The sequence below is a fragment of the Onychomys torridus genome, chromosome 23, assembly GCF_903995425.1.
Source record: "Onychomys torridus chromosome 23, mOncTor1.1, whole genome shotgun sequence".
In the NCBI taxonomy this organism is placed as follows: domain Eukaryota; kingdom Metazoa; phylum Chordata; class Mammalia; order Rodentia; family Cricetidae; genus Onychomys; species Onychomys torridus.
The window spans coordinates 25,572,247-25,594,310 of record NC_050465.1 but is presented as its reverse complement, the minus strand read 5'-3'; the positions used below and the strand labels follow the sequence as shown (position 1 = coordinate 25,594,310).

The window sequence follows — 22,064 nt, the reverse complement described above, 5'->3', positions numbered from 1 at the left end:
GGGTGTGCATATGCCCCAGCATGCGTATGGAGGTCACAGGACCATTTATGGACCTTGGTTCTCTCTACCTTAGAGGTTCCAAGGATCAAACTCAAGTCTTTAGGCTCCGTAGCTGGTGCTGAGCTATCTGGAGTGAGTTTTCCATAACACAGAGAACATTTATGTTGTGGTGTTCTTCTTTCTTGTTTTCATTTTATTATTTCATGTGTATGGGTGTTTTGCCTGCATGTATGTCTGTGTGTCAGACATCTTCAGAGATCAGAAGAGGGTGTCAGATCTCCTGGGGCTGTAGTTAGAGCAGTCGTGAGCTGCCAAGGGAGTGCTGGGAATTGAACCCACAGCAACTGCCAGCAAGGCCATTGCTTTTACATGCTGCGCCATTGCTCCAGCTCCTGCTTCTCATAGTATTAGCTGAATTGTTCAACAGTACACAATCCTTATTTAAAAGGACAGTGTAAAAAGAATACAGGCACATACAGACACAGGTGTTTTTTGTTTTTCCAATTACTCTGACGCCCATCAGTTATAAATTGCTAGCACATCACTATCTTCGGCTCTGAGTAAATCTGCATAGTCCTTTTATCAGGAAGGCGGTAATTACCTCTCTTTTTGTGTCCACTGCTGGGGTCAGAATCACCAGTGGGTCCCGTAACAAAGGGCAGTTTAAAGTCACTGGGCTAATACAATCATTATTAGGGAAAGGGGCCCCCCTGGGAGTCTCAGGCTTTCTCACCTTAGTCAACAGAAAGGATTACTTTCCCGGAGTTGTTAATTATCAGCTTGAAAGCCTAGAAGACTTCATAGGAATTCCTGAGAACAGCCAAAAGGATGGGACAGCCGGAGGAGGCCTTGCACCCAGGGCTGCCGAGGAGGCACTGTGTGTGCTTTCTGCTGCTCTGCTTAGAATCCACCCTTCGTGTCAGCAAATTGGATCATGTGGATCGCGCTGCTAGCTGGCCTGCAGAGCCTGGCAGGAACTGGCGGACAGCTGATGTTGACAAAGGTGATGAGTTTGGTTTAAGAGAACAGGCTCCTTGCAAAATGACTCAGGGCATTTTATACAAGTGACCTTTGGACGGCATTCCTCGGTGCATGGTCCCTACTGGGATGCTGCCCAGGAGAGGGGACACGGCACATCTGCTATCCATGATATTCTGAGGATGTCCTAGCTGCCTGTAGACTCTGCGACGTTCCATGCCCTTCTGGGAGCCGATTTCCGCCTAGTATTATCTTGTTTATGTATCTCTTTATCAGTACCTTACAAACTGATTTGTTTTAATTCAGAACTCTGAAGTCTCCTGCTCAGTAAACAGTAGGTCAGGTGGGTTTTTAGAGTGGTTGTTACCTAAACTGTGACCTTTCAAAAAGACTAGGAGTCTCCTGGCCTCTTACATACTCAGTTCTTTCTTTCATCTGGTTTCCATTTTCTTCCTTTTCTCACTGTTTGTGAGGTTACCTTTTCTTATCCATCAGTCTGTTTGGGGAAGGAAGCCTGGATTATCATCAGATATTCAGTGTGAAAACAGCTGCCTCCTCATTAACACCACATAATTGGTGTGTGTGTGTGTGTGTGTGTGTGTGTGTGTGTGTGTGTGTGTGTGTGTATGTGTGTGTGTGTGTGTCCAGTCATCAGGAAGGAATCTCAACTGCCCAATTTTGCTTTGTAAGATGGTATCTAAATGAACTGCCACCAGCCGAAGTATAAAAAGGAATTGTAAGAGAAGATGAAAGCAACCCCTTTAGTCTGGTAATGGCTTTCTTTCAGAGACAGCCATTGACATCTATGTAAAGGCTTTATTTACTGCTCAGAAAGGCCAACTCCAAAGTGGCCTGTGCAGGAACATTCTAGAAGGTTAAGCACTAAAATTACTGTCAGCCCTGCTAGGGGATTAATTAACTTGTTTATTCATTTAGTTGTTCGTGTTTTGAGACAGGGTCTTACTCTACCGCCTTGGCTGTCCTGGAGTTCACTACTGTAGCCTGGCCTGGCCTCAATTCACAGAGACCCACCTACTTTGCCTCTAGAATGCTGGGATTTATCACGCCCAGTACTGTTAATAATTTTTCAAAAAAGTATTATAAAGGCTCAGCAGTTGAGAGCTCATAATGCTCTGCCAGAGGACCCGAGTTCCAGTTCCCAGACCCAAGTCAGATGGCTCATAACTCCAGCTCTAGATTGATGGCTCTGGGCTCTGTGTGCATGTGAGAGAGTGTGTGTGTGTGTGTGTGTGTGTGTGTGTGTGTGTGTGTGTGTGTGTGTGTGTGTGTGTGTTAGGGTCAGAGGAGATAGCTCTCTCTACTTTTAGCTTGGTTTCAAGGAACTCAGGTCATCAGGTTTATGTGGCAAAGTACCTTTTCCTATCAAGGCCTGTTGCTCTGTATCAGCCAGCATTCTTATAGATGGATGAGTATCAGGGTATCAATTTAGGAAGACAGATTGCTTGACTATGGGGGAAGTTTTTGAAGAAAAATGTAAGATTGAGATGATCTTCTCTCTTTCTATTTTTTTCTTTGTTTTTCAAGACAGGGTTTCTCTGTGTAACAGTCCTGGCTGTCCTGGAACTCACTCTGTAGACCAGGCTAGTCTTAAACTCACAGAGATCTGCCTCCTTCTGTCTCTGAAGTACAGGACTCAAAACAAGCACCACCACCTATTTGGGGACCTTTTCTTTTTAAATTTAAATTTTATTTTATGTGTATGGGTGTTTGGCCTGCATGGATGTCTGTGCACCATGTGTGTCCCTGGTGCTCATGAAGGCCAGAGTAGGGCATCAGATCCCCCTGGAAATGGAGTCACGGACAACTGTGAGCTGCCGTGTAGATGCTGGCAAATGAACCCGGGTCCTTCTGAAGAACAGCTGGTGCTCTTTACATCTGAGCTTTCTCTTGTTTTTGAATAGAAGGTTATACTGTTGCTTTCTTTAAAAGTTTTGCCTCCTATGTGCATGTGTGTCCCATGTGGCGGTCAGAGGACCATGTTTGGAGTCAGCTATTTCTTTCAATGGTGACCACAGGCTAGGTGCTGAGTGACTTTATGTTCCGAGCCGTCTCACCAGCCCTGCTCCCTTACAACTGTAGTCTTTTCAGCCATTCTATGTGGCATTATACTAGCAAAAGTGAGGGGAACATTCTACATGCCGGTCACTGCTCTAAATGCTTTTACACGTCAAACGACACAGCCCGGGACAACCACTGATGTTGATATTTCCATCCATCCTCTCTTTCACAATCAATAAGTGTTAAGTTTTGGAGGACAGCTTGGAGTTCATAGCAAAATTCTATAAAACGTAGAGTTCCCATGAACCCCCTCTTTATTTAGACATACAGCACCCTATTGCGATTAAGTCGCTACCAATCCACAGAAATAGCTTAATGATTATAGGAATGTATTGGAGGGTTAACTCACAATACAGGAAACTCACAATACAGGAAATAGGGATTAAGGCATGGTCCAGTGCTGTTCTCTAGAGAGCTCTGTCCTAATCTGCACCAACATGCAAGACCAAAAGGGGCAAGCATGATACATCTTGGGTCTTAAAGGGAACTGTCTCAGCCATGCCCCAGGGGCAGGGTATAGGCAGGTGTGGCAGTTACTTGTTGCTACACTAGGGGCAGTGCTTTGAGGCCAAAGCTGGGGCAGCTACCCACTAGAGCACCCCATCAAAATCTTCTACCAGATGTTATATTTGGTGCAATTGATCCCGAGGTAAAGTTCATTGACACATTGTTTGGTTTAATTTCCTAATTATACACACACACATACACACACATACATACATACATACACACACATACATACATACACACACACACATACATACACACACACACATACATACACACACATACATACATACACACACACATACATACATACATATATACACACACATATATGCATACACACATATATACATATGTATATATATATGTGTATATATGTATATATATTTGTTTGTTTTTGAGATAAGGTTTCTCTGTGTAGCCCTGGCTGTCCTGGAACTTACTCTGTAGAACAGGCTGGCCTCAAACTCAAAGAGATTTGATTGCCTCTGCCTCCTGACTGTTAGGATTAAAGGCACACGCCACCGCTGCCCAGCAATTTCCTAGTATTTTGTTGAAGATTTGTATGTCTATGCTCATGAGAAATATTTATTTGAAGTTTTCTTATGTTTTGGATTTGGAGAGCAAGATCTTGCTGATCTTGTGGGATGGGTTTGGGAACACTCATGATGCTTCTCTATGGTGGAAAAGATAGTTGACAATTTCTATAATTTATGTAATGTGGGAGCTACAAAGGAAACCCAGTTCCTCCGCAAGATCGGTTTGCATTCTTCAAACGGAGCCATGTCACCCTCCAGTCCCTGGGTACAGCCTCTCTTTATCCCTGATAACACTCACTGATCTGTTGTTTTAACTTGACACAGCTGCTCCTGCATTCTTTCTACTAGTCTTAGATGGTGGCTCTTTCTCCCTCAATTTATTTAACTCTTTCCTTTTCAGATTTATTTATTTATTTTTTCGAGACAGGGTTTCTCTGTGTAGCTTTGCACCTTTCCTGGAACTCACTCTGTAGACCAGGCTGGCCTCGAACTCACAGAGATCCGTGATGCTGCATTCATACATTTGTTGCTGTCCACATCCTCACATTAAATTATATCGTCTTTGCTGCCTTCAGACATTTCTCACTTTTTTTTTTTTTTTTTTTTTTTGTTTTTTTTGGTTTTCCGAGACAGGGTCTCTCTGTGTAGCTTTGCACCTTTCCTGGAACTCGCTTTGGAGACCAGGCTGGCCTCGAACTCACAGAGATCCTCCTGCCTCTGCCTCCCGAGTGCTGGGATTAAAGGTGTGCACCACCACCACCCGGCTAGATTTATTAATTTTATTTGCCCACATGTATGTCTGTGCACCATGTGTGTAGTACCCTGGTGGGTCAGAAAAGGGTGTTGGATCTAGAATTGGAATTACAGAGACTTGTAAGTTGCCATGTGGGTGCTAGGCACTGAACCTGAGTCCTCTATAAGAGCAACAAGTGCCCTCAACCCTTGAGCCATCATTTATTTATTTGTTTGTTTGTTTATTTGCAGGGGTGGGGAGAGAAAGGGTCTCACTATCTAACCTTGGCTGGCTTAGAACTCCCTATGTAGGTAGATAAGGCTGGCCTTAACTCAGAGATCTAGCTATCTTCTAGCTCCTGAAAGCTGGAATTAAAAGTCCAGACCATCATGATACAAGCTCCCCCAAACTGTTTACATTGGCCTTCAACTTACCCGGTTGCCCAGGCAGGCCTTTAACTTGCCATCCACATGAATCAGGCCTCCAGGTAGCTGGGATTATTACTGGTCTGTGCCAAATGGCCTGGCTTTATGAGATGATTTCATAGACTACAGAAGTCTGAGTTGGTGGTGTTTCCTCTCCCACCTTAAACGCTTAGTTCCATCTCTTATCTGACATTCTTGGCGATTATTGAATCTGTAGTTTGAGGTCTGACATCACTTTGGGACAATTTCTTAGTTGTTCTTGCTTCCAATGCCATTTCTGTTCCCCCCTTTCTGCCCCCTTCTCCTGGTGTTCCTCTGTGTACGTATGTGTACATATTAGGCTTTGTAGTTGTTCTGCTGTGGTCAGATAGTCTGCTGTGTGTTCTCAGCCTTTCTGTCTCCTTGCTTGTGTTTTGGAGACTGACTCAGTGTAGGAGAGAAACAGAGCCAGGCAGTGGTGGCACACACCTCTAATCCCAGTACTTGGGAGTCACACGCCTTTAATCCCAGCACTAGGAAGGAAGTGATATGGCTGGGTGGAGAAAGGCATAAAAGACAGAGGAGACAGGAACTAAAGGCTTTTCGGCTAGAAGCCCTTTCAGCTGAGGACTCAGAGGCTTTCAGTCAGGGGATTCATGGAGATCGGCTGAGGAGTTGGTGAGATGAGATGTGGCTGTGGCTTGTTCCTTTGTCTCTCTGATCTTTCAGCATTTACCCCAATCAATATCTGCCTCAGGGGTTTTTATTATAAAGACCTATTAGATTTCATACGACAGAAGGGCATAGCTCTCTTCTTTAAAATTTGATTGTTTTTTAATTATGTGTGTGTGTGTGTGTTTGCCTGTGCATGCTCGAGAGACAGCATGCAACTACACTTAGAGCCCAGATGTGTCTGCTCTACCAGAGCTGGAGTTTCAGGCAATGGGCCAAGGATTGTGGGTTCTGAGAACCAAAACTGGGTCCTCCATATTCTTTAATCTTAGTAGCTCTGTGGCAACAGGACATCTGAGCCCATAGGATCGTAGAATCTCATTTATTTAATTAATTAATTAACCAGTTTATTTATTTATTTTTGGTTTTTTGAGACAGGGTTTCTCTGTGTAACAGTCCTGGCTGTCCTGGAACTCACTCTGTAGACCAGGGGAGAATCCTTTTGTTTGTTTGGTTTTTTGAGACAGGGTTTCTCTGTGTAGCTTTGTGCCTTTCCTAGAATTCACTCTGTAGCCCAGGCTAGCCTTGAACTCACAGAGATCTGCCTGGTTCTGCCTCCTGAGTGCTGGGATTACAGGTGTGTGGCACTGCCACCCAGCATAGAATCTTATTTATAAAATGAAAATACTGACATCAATAGTCTGTTCCAACAATAGGATTTTGTGATATGAAACTCTAAATTTCCCACTTTCTGGACACTAAGATTCTACAGTAAGTTTGCTTTAAATATCAGTGATGTAAAGCTGAGCCATGTGTACTTTAAAAACTTTTTTTTTTTTCCAAGACAGGGTTTCTCTGTGTAGTTTTGTGCCATTCCTGGAACTGCCTTTCCTGGAACTTGCTTTGGAGACCAGGCTGGCCTCAAACTCACAGAGATCCACCTAGTTCTGCCTCCCAAGTGCTGGGATTAAAGGCATGTGACGCCACCACCACTTGTCCTAAAAACATTTTTTAAACATTTATTTATTTATTTATTTATTTATTTATTTATTTATTGTGTGTGTGTGTGTGTGTGTGTGTGTGTGTGTGTGTGTAAGTGCACCTGTACTCTCAAGCACATACCCACACATAGACAAATACACAATTAAAATAAAATCACAGGGCTGGGCATGGTGGTATACACCTTTAATCCCAGCATTCAGAAGACAGAGGACAGAGGACAGAGGCAGACCAAACTTTGTTCACTGGAGGCCAGCATGGTTTAGAGTTCCAGTTCAGCCAGGGATACGCAGTACAACTCTATCTTAGCAACAACAACAACATAATAATAACAACGATAATAATAATAAATAAAACTCATAAAATGGCTGCAAAGTTTTCTGAAGAGGGACCTTTGGCAGATCCACATTTGCACCCAGAGTTCATGTGAACGTGACACTCTGCAGCTATGGTTGTGACCAAAGCTCAAATGATGGGCTCCCCAGTATCACAGTACAGGAGAGGAACCGCCAGTGTTGACTGACGCTTTCTTATATTTTTGGTTGTGAGCCTAGCCTTTAAAGGCTGAGCTATCCCTCCAGCCCGACTGACGCTTTCTAAGCACTCCCTAACTTAGTGGAAGGAAGTGCAGGTTTGTCATGGAATGAGCACGTTACCACCCTGGCCGACCTCCAGACAGGAAGGACAGAAGCTGTGGACTCACCACTTCTCTTCCTCCACTTGGACTCCCACGGACTGGAACTTACTGGGCGCCTTATTCTCCCCTGTTTTCTCCGGCTCTTCAGCATCATCCACCTGAAGAAATCATCAAGCAAACAGAGTTGATCCTCTTCCATTGTCTCACTTGAGAAACAAATGTGTGCTCATCTCAGGCATCTGTGATATGATGGGAATGTTCTGTGATTTATAACCTCACTGATTCATATTTGTGTATTTGATACCAGCAATTACTACATTATTAGCATGCTCTCTGAGGTTGCTAAGATTTTCTAAAAACTCTGTGTGTGTGTGTGTGTGTGTGTGTGTGTGTGTGTGTGTGTATGTGTATGTGCATGTGTATGTGCATGTGCACATACTTGAGTGTATGCATGTGCACCATATGTGTGCAATTGCCTGGGGTGTCCAGAAGAGGGCAACAGGTCCTCTGAAACTGGAGTTACAGGCAGTTGTGAGCCACTGTGTGGGTGCTGGAATTGAACCCTGATCTTCTGCAAGAGCAACAAATGCTCTTAACCACTGAGCCATCTCTCTAGCCCCCAACTCTGCTGATTTTAATAAACTTCAGTTTTACTACATCTGACAAACATCTACAATCCCTCCGCAGACTTACAAGCATAGTCACTGTAAGGTGAAAGGGCCAGTCAAAGAAGCCCACCCTGGCCCTGAAAACAGAGCCAACCCTGCCCCCTGATCGACTGAACACTAAACCAAACAACCCCTGAGCAGGAAAACCAACCAATTCCACCAATCCGAGTAGAAATCTTCTCCTTGGAAAAACTCTGCCCCTAAGAAGCCCATATAAGCACCTCTGCCTGTGGTCTGTCTGTGCTTCTCCACCCTGGCAGAGGCAGCCACTTTCCAGGATTTCTCCTTCCCAAATAATCTCCCCCCACCCCCACCCCCCCCAGACAGGGTTTCTTTGTGTCTGTCCTGGATCTCGCTCTGTAGACCAGGGTGGCCTCAAACTCACAGAGATCCACCTGCCTCTGGAATTAAAGGCAAGTCCCACCACTGCCAAGCTGTAAATCTCTTTTTTAAAAGAGTTTTGGCGGGGGTTGGGGATTTAGCTCAGTGGTAGAGCGCTTGCCCAGCAAGCACAAGGCCCTGGGTTCGATCCTCAGAGAGAGAGGGGGGGGGGGCTGGGAGCAGAATCTTTGCTGAGACATTCCCTTAGGGGGTGCTGAGAAAGAAGAATAAGAAGTAACAACTTGTCACTGGAGCCAGAGGAGATTGCTACATTTCTGCAGGGGTTTCCCCTTTAGCAGAGTGAAGCAAAAGTTACATCTTGGGCCAGAGTTGAGAAGAAGCAGATACCTGTGCTGGGACGTTCCCTTAGGGGAACAGAGCAGAAGAATGAAATACCTCTGCCGGAGAAACTCCCTTAGCCAGGTGGAGCAGAGCTCAGCTGTAGCAGCTCTCTCATGGAGAGGAGCAGGATTGCTACATCCTGCAGGGAGACCATCCCCACCACACCCCAGCTTCAGGCATAGCCTGACTTCCTCACAAATCAGGATACCTTCCTCCTCACAGCTGGAGGTATCCAGGATACCTTCCTTCACAGCTGTAACTTTTGCAATCATTCATTGGTATCCACAGGAACTGGTTCTAAGATCACCATAGATAACCACGTCCAAGAATGCTCAGATCTCTTACACGAGATGTTGCTATCTCTAGAGCATTTTTATTTAATACTATGTACATGATGCGCAGAGTTGCATACTGTATAGAATAATAGAAGGCGTCTGCACAGGTTCAATATAGGTTCAATTTTCTAAAGATTTATGCTTATCTATGCGAGTCTGTGTGTGTGTGTGTGTGTGTGTGTGTGTGTGTGTGTGTGTATGTCACATGTGTGTGGCTCCTCATGGGAGCCAGAAGATGGTGTTGAATCTGCTGGAGCTTGTGTTAGAGGCAGCTGTGAGCCAGTTCCCCACTGGGAGTGCTGGAAACCAAACTCAGGTCCTCTGGAAGAGGAGCAAGTTCTCTTAACTACTGAGCTATCTCCCCCAACACCAGGGGCAGGTTGATCGAGTCTGTGTATACCAAACACATGGATCTAGAGGGGTAACTGAAATTTCTTGTGAGTACTCTATTAGAAGAGAGTGTCACCAACAAATGTGTTCTTGGAAGGTTTGGTTTTTGGTTTTTGGTTTTTGGTGGTTTTTTTTTGTTTTTTTGTTTTTGTTTTTCGAGACAGGGTTTCTCTGTGTAGCTTTGCGCCTTTTCTGGGACTCACTTGGTAGCCCAGGCTGGCCTCGAACTCACAGAGATCCACCTGGCTCTGCCTCCCAAGTGCTGGGATTAAAGGCGTGCACCGCCACCACCCGGCAAAAGGGGGATGGTGCTTGCCTAGCATGCATGTGGCCCTGGGTTGGATCCTTAGCACCACATCTAGATGTGGTGGTGCACATCTGTAATCCCAGCACTTGGGAAGCAGAGGTGGGAGGATCAGAAGTTTAATTTATAGAGAATGTTGGGGAGCAACTGATGTTACCTGACACCCTATCTCACCCCACATTGAAGACATATCAAATGAAAAAGGGTGGGTTGCTGGGTGGTGGTGGTGCATGCCTTTAATCCCAGCAGTCAGGAGGCAGAGACAGGTGGATCTCTGAGTTTGAGGCCAGACTGGTCTACAGAGCGAGATCTAGGGTTACACAGAGAAACTCTGTCCTGAAAAAAAAAATAAAGAGAGAAAATGTGGGCTGATGAGATGGCTCAAGAGATAAAATCACATGCAATCAAGCCGGACAACTGGAATTCAATCCCTAGAAAGAGAGAACCAGCCAGCTCCCTCCCACAGCTTGTCCTCTGACTTCCACAAGCAAGCCATGGCGCGCGCATGCACACACACACACACACACACACACACACACACACACACAGGGTAAATAAGCAAATGTAATAAAAAGAAGAACATTTAAAACAAAGTATAGAATATTGTAAGGTACATGCTAAATATCAGGGCAAAACATAAGGAATAAGTAAAACAATGTATTTGCTAGAATATTCACAAAGTATCAGTATATGCAAATAGTGAGCATGTTGAATTCTCTCCAAAAGAGAACTGATAGGCTATTGATCACAACTTGTAGAGGAGTCTTGTCATAATAGTTGGGGCTGGGTGGGTGCTGGAGAGATAGCTCTGAGGTTAGGAGCACTTACTGCTCTGGCACAAGACCCACGTGCCTTTCTCAGCACATGGTGGCTCACAACTATCTGTGACTCCAGTGCCAAGGGATCCAGTGTCCTCTTTTTTACCTCTGCATGAACATGGTGCACAGACATGCACTCAGTCAGAGTCATATACAGATGCACATAGAGTAAGTAAACAAAATCTAAACAATGTTTCTAAACAAGGGCGGATTAGCTATTGAAAAGAATATAAAACGAGGAAGGAAAAAGAAAGAACTAAACATTGAGGAAATAAGAGCAAGCTATCATTCCATGGCACTAATTGAGTGCCAGATAGAAAGGCAGATATTTGAATCACCATAGCAAAGTGTGTGTAGCATAAACTTTCCCACTGTAACCATGGTGATGTGCATGGTTGAGTGGCATTGAGCTGTGCGGTCACCACCAACAGCCACGGCAGAATTGTTCAGCATCCCAGAGACCTGTGTCCGCTCAATAAGCACTCCCGCGGGAATCCAGAGTGTGTGTGTCTGTGGTATGTGAGTCTGCCATGGTACTCCCGTGGAGTTGGAGGACAACTCTCAGGAGTTGGTTCTCAGCTTCTGTCATGGGCTCTGGGACTCTAGCTCAGATGGTCAGGCTTGTACGGCAACAGCATTTACCCTCTGAGCTGTCTCGTGAGCCTGGAATTTAGAGTTTAAAAAACCCCATTCTTGGGTGTGCAAGATGGCTCACTGGGAAAAGGCATGCTGCCAAGCCTGTCAAGCTGAATCAGACCCTGGGGCCCACATAATGGAAGGAGATAACCCATTCCTGTAAGCTCTTTTCTAACTTCTACATGTATGCCATGGTACATATTCCCCTACTATATATATAATTTATTTTTATTTTATGTGCACTGGTGTTTTGCCTGCATGTATGTCTGTGTGAGAGTGTTAGGTCCCCTAGAACTGGAGTTACAGACAGTTGTGAGCTGCCACGTGGGTGCTGGGAAATGAACCAGGATCCTCTGGAAGAGCAAGCCATCTTAACCGCTGAGCCATCTCTCCAGCCCCCACCATCCCTCACTCTTCTACACACACAATAACTAAATGAAAAATCTTCGTCTTTCCTAATGCTGGGGATGTATTCCTGTAATCTCATCATTTGGCAGGTAAAGGCAGGAGGGTTAGATCCCTTAGTGATGGAAGGGAAATTTAACTTCCAGTGGGAGGTGGGAAATGTGTGTGTGTGTGTGTGGGGGGGCTGGCTTGCACTCTTGACCCCTACACTGTCATCTGCTCCCAAGATTCAGTGTGGCAAGCTCTTTGGGAGACCCAACCACTTGCGCTATGGTAGCCCAGAGGTTAGAGGAGGGCACCTGACTCCCCTCTGTGAGGGAAGGATTAATTGTATGTTAAAGATGATCTTGGCAGAATGGTCTGTGAAAATACAACAGTAGAGTAAAAATTTGCCCATGCCTGGCTTTCAGATGTGCCAAGAGTGGGTTCAGTGTGTCTACGACTCATGGTCTACTTTGTAGAGGAATGACTGTCCAACAGACACCTTCAGACAGAACCACAGACATGAATGTGTCTTAGGGTCACCCAGACGAGTGTACAAAACAAAGGATGGGCTGGTAAGATGGCTCAGTGGGTAACAGACCTGCTGCTAAGCCTCGTGACTTGAGTTTGGTGCCCAGGACCCACACGGTAGAAGGAGAGAATCAAGTCCTGAAAATTGACCTCTGACCTCCACATGTGTGCATGCACACACAATAAATAATATGTGATTAAAAAACAAAAAACAAAAAACCAAAGCCAGATCAGCTGGGCGTTAGTTTAGAAAACTTACAACACAGTAAAACATTTCCATGATATTTCCTCTGTGGAGCATGAGTTGGGAAAAAGGAAAGAGAGCAAAGAACTGAGGAGTCTCTGAGCTGGCTGGGTATTTTCATGAAACGCATGATTAAATACCCAACAATGACCCTGAGACCGACCACATTCCTTCCTTGTGATGCTGGGTGAATTGTTGCTTTCCACATTAGCAGTGGCTTTGCCCTCGGTCTCCTACGTCTGTGAGTGACGAATCACATTTTGTTCTCATATGGTCAGGTGTAAGGTGACCTGATTGTGACCTCAGCAGTACTTGGATAGGCACTCCATTACAAATTTTGGTAGCATGTATGGTGTGTGTGTGTGTGTGTGTGTGTGTGTGTGTGTGTGTGTGTGTGTGTATACATGCATGTGTGTGAGTATGTGTGTCTGTATTTTGTGTGTTTGTATGTGTGGGTGAATATGTGTGTGTGTAGGTATTGTGTGAATGTGTGTGAGTGTGTGTGCATGTGAGTATGTGTATGTAATATGTGTGTGTGTGTGTGTGTGTGTGTGTGTGAGAGAGAGAGAGAGAGGGTGGGGAGAATGTCTGTGAGCATGGGCGTGTGTATCCTAACACTCTACTGGAGGTGAGAGAACACGTCATAGGTGTTGGGTCTTCCTTCCTCCCAGCTGTGGATTCTGATGACTGAACTCACATAGTCAGGCTTGGCAGAAAGTACTTGACACACTCAGTTATCTTGCCCCACGCTCTTTTGAATAATGCCTCTAAGGACATAATGCCTCCTAGACACAACAGAACTGGCACACATATGAACTCACTGTGCACAGGGCCTGCATGGTTCTGGCCTGATGGGATGCCAGTACTGAGAGGTGCCCAGAAGCTAGCTCAGTGAACAACAGCTTGCAAAGGAAAAATTCACTTTCTTCAGTGGAGTCTCACTGGGTATACAAACCACACTGAGGCGCAGGCCCCAAGCCCAGCACTAAACTAACTCACTGGGGGTTTTGGAGGGTTTTGTCCGTAATGCTTTATCTAGGATTTTTCCTTTTTGAAGCCTTACAGGTCCTTTGTGAACATGTTATGTTTTCTGATTGTGTGTCCTATGTGGGAGCTCAGTGTGTGTGATGTATGTGTCTACATCTGTATATACTTCGTGTGCTTTTTCGTTGGCTTTTTTTTTCTATTTGTTTGTTTTGTCCTGTTCTGGTTTGTTTATTCCTACTTTATTCATTTTTATGTGCTTGTCTGTTTTCTACTGGGAGAAAAAAAGGCAAGTGGATTTGGGCAGGGAGGCAGGGAGGATCTGGGAGGAGTTGGGTGAGGGGAAACCATGATCAGAACACAGTTTTGAAAAAAAAAAAAAACTACTTTTAATTAAAAAAAGATTTATTTATTCTTATTATATATGTATGAGTGTTTGTCTGCCTGGACGTGTGTGCACTGTGTGAATGGTCCCTGAGGAGGCCAGAGGGGAGCACTGGATCCCCAGGAAATGGAATTATAGCTGGTTGTGAGTCACCATCTAGATGTTGAAAACCAAACCCAGGTTCTCCACAAAAGCAGCAAGTGTGCGCAGCCAGGGACACATCTCTCCAGCTCTATTTGAGAATGTACATGAGACTAAAGGTTACTTTAAGTTAGCTTATAAAGTAATGGCAGCTATAATTCCGGTTTTTCTTTTCTTCTTTGTTTTGTTTTGGCATTTTTATTTATTTTAAGAATGGGATATGCAGCCTAAATTGTCCTTGAACTTGTGACCCTCCTTTGTTTATTTGTTTTTGGGACAGAACTTTACTATGTAACCCAGGTTGGCTTTGAACTCATAGAGCTTGGCCTGCCTCGGTCTCCTAGTGCTGGGACTAAAGGCCTGTACCGCCACACTGGCCCCAGTTCTCAGTCTGCAACCTCGTTGCCTCTGCTTCCTGAGAGCTGAGAGCACAGGTATGCACCACCTGCCCCAGACACACTTTCTGTTCAGCAGCTAAGAGGTACAGACCACACATCTCCATGACTTTGACCCCATTTAACAAGGTAAAAAATATCTAGCACTAATAATTTGAAATTCTTGCCCTATACATAGCTATCTCATTTCCAAGGTAAAATGGTGATCTGGAAAAAACAAAAATAAAAACAAACACACACACACAGACATTCTCTCTTTCTCTCTCTCTCTCACACACACACACACCCACACACACACATACACACATATACACACACATACACACACATATACACACAGATATACACACACTCTCTCTCTCACACAGACATACACACACATAGACACACACACACACACACACACACACACACACACACACACACATAACACAGAAGAGTCATACTTCTTAGTAGCTGGGTTGTATTTCAAGGGTACAGGGAGCTGTTACCTGTATCCCAATAGACAGGCATCGGTTTTTCTTAAAATCTTTCTTCCTGTCCTCGGTGGTGACGGTGGTTATTGTGGTGGTGGTGGTGACAGCAGCATTATTGCCCATGTGTTGACTTGCTGGGCCGTGGATCTGGGCATTTGCGGCCTCAATGGCAGCTGTCAGAGCCTTCATACTGTCCAGACTTTCGGTGGAGTTGCTGAGGCCAGACTGGCTGATCATGTCTCCACGCTGGCCTTGTCCATCCATGTAGGCATCCTGCGCAGACTCTGTGCTGCTCTGGGCTGTGATAGAAATGAAAGGTTTCGTGGTAGTTCTGGGTGGGACTGGAGGTGGTGTCTTCTTATATGTTGTAATGCAAGATGACACTGAAAGACAGTGAGAACAGAGACACTGTGACTTCTGCAGGGGTTTCAGCTTCGGATATTGTCAGTGACAGCCATTTGGAAATCGGGGCACACGAAACACTCCTAGACACTGAACATGAAAACAAGTCCATGGGCAGAGTAAGTGAGGTCTTTGCTGGGGTCAGGGGGTCAGAGAGGTACTGCCTAGCGGGGTAACACACCACAAAAGTGAGAGGGAAAGCCTGGAAAACACATGAACTAGATAGGATCGGTCAACTGCAGAAACTCAGGTAGCAAGGGAGAAAGTGAGAGGAAGCTAGAACAGTACCTACAGCTAATGCCAAACAAAGCGGCCCATTAGAGATGAATCTGGTGGCTGGTAATTAACAGAGAAAGCAAAGAGAGGTTGTGAGCATGTGCAGGCTGATTCTAGTGAGCATGACAAGCTTGGGCCACATCAGCCACCACAGCACCCGGATTACACCTACCAACATTGAGTTCCTCCTGCCTCCTAATGCCTCTCTTTTCATCCTCTGTGGTTCTGTCTGTTTTCCTATCTATCTGCCTTCCCTGCCCTGCCTCTCCCATCCTTGTTTCCTTTTTTTTTTTTTTTTTTTTTGATATGTGCTCACTTTATAAACTTCTGTTCAGAAACTTTGTTTGCTGGGCACAATTACTCACTAAGTGGACCCCCCCCCCCCCCCCCCAACACACACACTATCCCCTTGTTTATAAATCGACTCTGAGCATCTGAGGGCCTCTTTAACGCCACTCCTGGAAGTTCCAGCCTACGCCTTTCTCCTTTAGGGCGACCTCATCAAGTCAAGTGTCTGAATGCAGTCACCCTAGGCTGCTGTTTGCCCAGATCCTCTCTGAGGCTCCAGTGGAATCAGCCCCCAGCCTCCACTCCTAACATCTGGCCACAGTTTGCAGCATCCTGGAGGACTGTGGCTGCTTCTCAGCTTTCCATCTGTGGAGCACGGTTCAGAAAAAGGGAGATAAAAACAAAACATTTCCAAGTACAACCTTCTGCAAGTAAAGAGCAAGCCCTGTGCAGTTTTCTGAACTCTGTTCCCACCATCTCTCCATTCTCCTTCCATACTTTCCCTGTGTACACATGGCTGGTATCTCTGTGGTTAGAGCAAGCCCACACAACTCCAACTTGTCGCCTTGGGTCCTCACTACACTTGGATTATCTCACCTAATAAAATACTTCTATATTGCCCATGCTTCCCCGGGCCACTAAAATATAAAATAAAAATCCTACCCTAAATCATAAACAAGAGGGTCCTATTCTGTTGTCCCCTCTCTGATGCCCTGTGACTGGAGTGATTTCCTTAACCATAAAAGAAAGAGTAACAGCAATGTTGTTGTTTTTCCCAGGGATTGCCTGAGAAGCAAAGGAAGAAACCAAGCATTGTTGTGTTAAGTATCACATGCTGAGGAAGAGGATGTGAGTACATAATATGACGGGTTCCATTTAGTTATGTGGTCAGATGACCACCAAATCCTACACGAAACCTTGCACATACGCTCACTGCCAGGATCTCCTTAGGATTTGAACAGTGACTGGTAAGCAATTCACTTCAACTTCCTCGTTTTTTGGCTGATGCTCCTGAGAAACAAGTCCAGTAGTGGAAGATCCCACTGGCAGAAGTCCCCGGTGCCTTCCGGGTCAGAGCAAAGGCCTATCTCCACTCAGGTTCAGACTCCCACTAAGTCATGTAAACCTGGAGGGACTGATTCACTGTCTCACTGTACTTGTTACCTCTGTGATGCTGCCTCCCACAAAGAGGCCAAGGTGGCAGCTGTGCCTGTGACACCACTGTCCCAGTCAACCATCTGAAGGCCGGGAGAGGTTCAAGACGGGCGAGCGCCATAATCAGGCTATCCACTCCCACCTGAACCTAATGACATCAGATCATGACATGACTTCTTCTTCTTCTTTTTTTTTTTTTTTCCCCGAGACAGGGTTTTTCTGTAGCTTTGGAGCCTGTCCTGGACTAGCTCTGTAGACCAGGCTGGCCTCGAACTCACAGACATCCACCTGCCCCTGCCTCCCGAGTGCTGGGATTACAGGCGTGTGCGGCCGCCACCACTGCCCGGCTATGACATGACTTCTAAGGCAAGTGTCTACAATGTGAACTCACTATTTCATTCAGAATCTATTCTCGGGACATTCAGCCCACTCATTTTCCAAAGAAAGTGAATGATGCTTCCAGGCACACAGTGTCTGCTCTCCTAGGTTATTTATTTACCGCGTCCTCTGAACTTTTCTGCCTTCTCCTTGTTACGCCGATATCAAGTTGGCTGTCTACGTTGGTTTGACTCCAGAAACTAATATAATATTCTCTAAGTAACAACAACAACAACAAAACAGACTGGTGTAGAAGAAAAATCATTCATGTTCTATAATATACAGAAGAAGTCCTGCTAGGGTTCCATCCCAATGCAATGGCTGCCTTTGCCTCCTGCAAGACCCACTTCCCAGAGTCAGGCAGACAGGGGCAACACTGGGGACATGATGCTGCCATAGTTCCTAACTCAAAGGTGATCAGAATTTGATATTGTCCTACTTTAAGAAAGAGGGTCAGGCCAGGTGGGGGTGGCCACGCCTGTAATCCCAGCACTCGGGAGGCAGAGCCAGGTGGATCTCTGTGTGTTTGAGGCCAGCCTGGTCTATGGAGCGAGATCCAGGACAAGCTACAAAGCTACACAGAGAAACAGAAACCCTGTCTTGAAAAACCAAAAAAAAAAAAAAAAAAAAAAAAAAAAAAAAAAAAAAAAGAAAGAAAGAAAGAGAAAGAGAAAGAAAAAGAAAAAGAAAAAGAGAAAGAGAAAGAAAGAGCATTGCTGGGACTTGCTGGCCTCCTGCCTACCTCTCTCAAAGGAATGAACGGGAGAGTTAGTTATGGAGTAGACCAGCCAGTCCCCGCTGGCCTCTGTGTGTATGGGTAGTTTGTACCTGCAGACACATCTGTGAATACAATATACATAGAGAGTGAGATAGATAGATGATAGGTAGATGAGAAACAGATGATAGATGGTAGATAGATAGATGGTAGATATGTGAGAAATAAGTAGATGATAGATGGTAGATAGATGATAGATGATACATAAATAGATAGACGATAGACAATAGATGGTAGATAGATAAATAGATGATAGATATCAATAGATGATAAGTAGATAAATAGGTGATAGATAAAAGGATAGAGACGAGAGAGTCAGAGTCAAATCAGGACTTTACAGACAACAGGTTCTTATCATTTCAGTCAGATTTTTAACACTGACTATTTTTTTCTCCTACAGCATCTCCTGTGGGTTGGAATGGCCTCGGATTTGCTTTGCAGCTGCCCTTGGACTCTCAAATCTTCTGCTCCGGTGTGCTGAGTACAGGTGTGGACTATGGCTCAAGGTTGTCTACATTCTAAGTGAAAATCAGGGCCAGTGTGGCAAGCCTCAGGAGGGGCTGGGCCAGGAGAAGGCTTTTTGGAAGGAGATGTAGATGTTTCTCACTCTGGCTGTCCTCTGTGAGCTCCTCAGCCAGTGAACACACAAGTGAGCAGGGGCAGGAACACTCTTTGAATTGGTTTCTTTATCCCCCCTCTAACATTTATTTTAAATTATGAATAGAAGTGTATGGCCGTGCTGTAAGCACAGGTGCCTGCAGAGGCCAGAGGCACTGGATGCCCTGCAGCTGGAGTTACAGGAACTTGTGTCTTTAGATCATGGGTGCTGGGAACCAAACTCAGGTCATCTATAACAGCACCCATGTTCTTAGCCACTGAGCCATCTCTTCAACTACCCCTACCCCCATATGGTTCTCTTAATAAGGCTTTGTTGTTGTTGTTATTTTGAGACAGGGTTTCCCTGTGTAGCCCTGGCTGACCTAGAACTTGCTCTGTAGACCTCCTGTAGTTTTTGCTGGTTACTGCGATTGTGAAGTTCTTCCTGATACTGTACCTGGCCTCTCTGGAGAGAAGGAACGTCTAAAGAGACACATGTACTCTCCTCTTTGGCTACAGAGTAACCAGAGTATTGAAAGGAAGGCCCCTGAGATATTAGGGTTCCCCCATCAATCTCTCTGTGGGAGAGCTGAAACCCTTGGCCACCCAGAGGAGAAATTTGTCTCCCTGACAAAGACTGTCTGGTTAACTGACCTTGCAGGAGAGGGCTGGAGCCATTGCTGTTGTGGGCTGGGCACCATACCTTTTGGAACTGCGTATCTCTTGCTTGCTAGTTAACCCTACACTCATGTCAGGACCCCAAAAGATGGACTGGGGGGAGTTGCTGGACCTCTTTGTTTCTCTCCTTATGTGGCCACATTGAATGACTCTACATTTTACTTTTCACTATTAATTGGTTTTATTGAGGATGGGTGGCAAAACCTGACTTCTTGGGGCACAGGCTGTGACCCCTAAGTGCAGTAACAATATAAGAGCAAGCCTAACAGGGATTACAAATAAAAATGTAAGGGATGGGTCAGGTGACAGGGCTGTACAGCTAAGAGCACTTATTGCTCTTGTATAGGACCAGGGTTCAGTTCCCAGCACCCACATGGTAGCTAATAACCATTCTGGAGGACCCAACCCCTCTTCCGGTCTCTGAGAGTACTACACATATGTGATGCACAGACACATACAGGCAGACACCCATCACATAATGAACAAAACAAAACAAAAAAATCACTACCTATCTACCTAGCGATACTCAGTCATTCCAATGAGGTGATGGGGCATCTTCTCAGCATTACCAAGGCAGAGGTAGGAGATCGAAAGCCCGTAATGTGGCTAAACAGTGAGTCTGAGCTACAAGAGACTCTGTATGAGAAAGAAAACAAAACAAAAATACCCCTCCCCCCAAGCAGTTATACAGTATTCAAAGAGTGTTTTTGTTTGTAAACACATTATCTTCAGGGACTTTTATTGGTGGTGCTTTTGTGGTGCTAGATCTCGGAACCCGTGGCCACAAGCTTGCTCACCAAGTGTTTTGCCCCTGAACCCCAGCCTGCTACTGCATTGAACTTGTATCTAAGCTGTTATTAAGCAAGTCCCAACTTGTTCAGCCTGAAACCACATGGTAGGAGAGAACCAGGTTCTTCAAGTTGTCCTCTGACCTTCACATGTGCATGCTAACCGAATTCATCAAAGAAGTGAAAATCCAAAACCAACACGGTCCATCTGTGAGATGGCTCCATGGTAAAGAATGCCAGCTGCCAACCCTTATAGCCTGAGTGGGGTCCCCAGGACCCACATGGTGGAAGATGAGGACTGACTCCCCAAAGTTGTTCTCTATTGTCCACATGTACACCATGGCATGCATATGCCCATACACATACATGCAAAATAAATAAATGCAGAACCACCACCACAAAAAGCCAGGCTTGGTGGTTAATCCCAATGCTAGAGAGGCAGGCAGACCTCTGTAAGTTTGAGGCCATCCTCATCTACACAGTGAGTTCTAGACTAGCCAAAGCTACATAATGAGACCCTGTCTTGAGAAAAAAACAAATAAATAAATAAAAACAACCCCCCCTCCCCCAATATATAGTCCTGAGTTGTTCATACATGGAACGTAAGAACTTTGTTCTCTAGTAAGGGCCCAGTTCCTGGGAGTATACAAACACGCATCAGTCATTCTTTCTCTCTTTTTAAGATATTTTATGTGCATGATTCTTGCCTTCATTATATGTCTATACATCACACATGCCTGCTGTCTGTGGAGATCAGCAGAGTGCATCGGATGCCCTGGTCCCATAGTTAGGATGGTTGGAAGCCATCATGTGGGTGCTGGGAACTGAACTCATGTCCTCTGAAAATGCTCTGAACCCCTGACCCATCATCTCTCCAGCCCCAGATCAGTCAATTTTCAGGGATTGAAAGATAATTGAAATTGTGACAGATGGATGAGCTTGGTCAAAGGATTTTGTTTCTCTTCAAAAATGGAGCTTTCTGAGTGGGTGAATTCTAGAAAAGCATTTTGGGAAGTACAGTCCTATTGAAGGTAATGCGAACTAGACACAGGAGGAAGCCACCAGCCACACTGTTTGGTAGCAAGGCGTCCTAGAAAAGCATCCTGGCATGGAAGAGGACACAGTGTTAAGAGAGATGTTTGCTGCTACTGTTCCTAGTCAGGGAGCCAAAAGCAATGTACCTGGCCATGAATTTTAGTGGTCAGGAAGTTTATAGTGGTGTGCTCAGGCAGGCAGAAACCCATCTGGTGCCAGGAAAATCTGGTCCTTCATTGGGGAAAAGCACAAACCCGGGACATAGCAAAGAAGCCAAGATAAAGAATGAGTAGAGATTTTCCTAATCACAGTCAGTAACATTGGACACTGCTAAAAACTTGACAGGGTCTCATGTAGGAGGAAGAGCCCAATATCTTCTCTTGATTTGATTCATGGAAATACTAATGCACAAAGCGGGGAATGGCTGTCCTCCTGTCATACAGCTGTTAGATCTCAGAACACGCAGAGGCCCACATTCTACTTACTTTCTTTCTCTCTCTTTTTCTTTCTTTCTTTTTCTTTCTTTCTTTCTTTCTTTCTTTCTTTCTTTCTTTCTTTCTTTCTTTCTTCCTTCCTTCCTTCCTTTCTTCCTTTCTTTCTTCCTTCCTTTCTTTCTTTTTTTTTTTAAAGACAGAGTCTCAGCCAGGTAAGAGACTGGTGGCACATGCCTTCATTTATTTATCTTTATGTTACGTGCATTGGTGTTTTGCCATGGGTGTTGGGTCCC

General features: G+C 45.1%; 1 protein-coding gene across 17 annotated transcripts in view; it reads right to left on the bottom strand.

Moving 5' to 3' along the window:
• The window catches only part of Dlgap1 (DLG associated protein 1), an 826,029-nt gene that overhangs the window by 40,723 nt on the left and 763,242 nt on the right, over positions 1-22,064 (bottom strand). For 13 of the 17 annotated variants that reach the window (XM_036172827.1, XM_036172826.1, XM_036172829.1 and 10 more), the window contains 2 exons: positions 14,981-15,348; positions 7,615-7,706 (listed from right to left, as the gene is read on the bottom strand). In XM_036172827.1, the coding sequence (XP_036028720.1) occupies positions 7,615-7,706; positions 14,981-15,348 (460 nt within the window). The remainder of the gene's footprint in view (positions 1-7,614; positions 7,707-14,980; positions 15,349-22,064) is intronic. The other 4 variants (XM_036172832.1, XM_036172833.1, XM_036172838.1 and 1 more) reach the window with 1 other exon arrangement.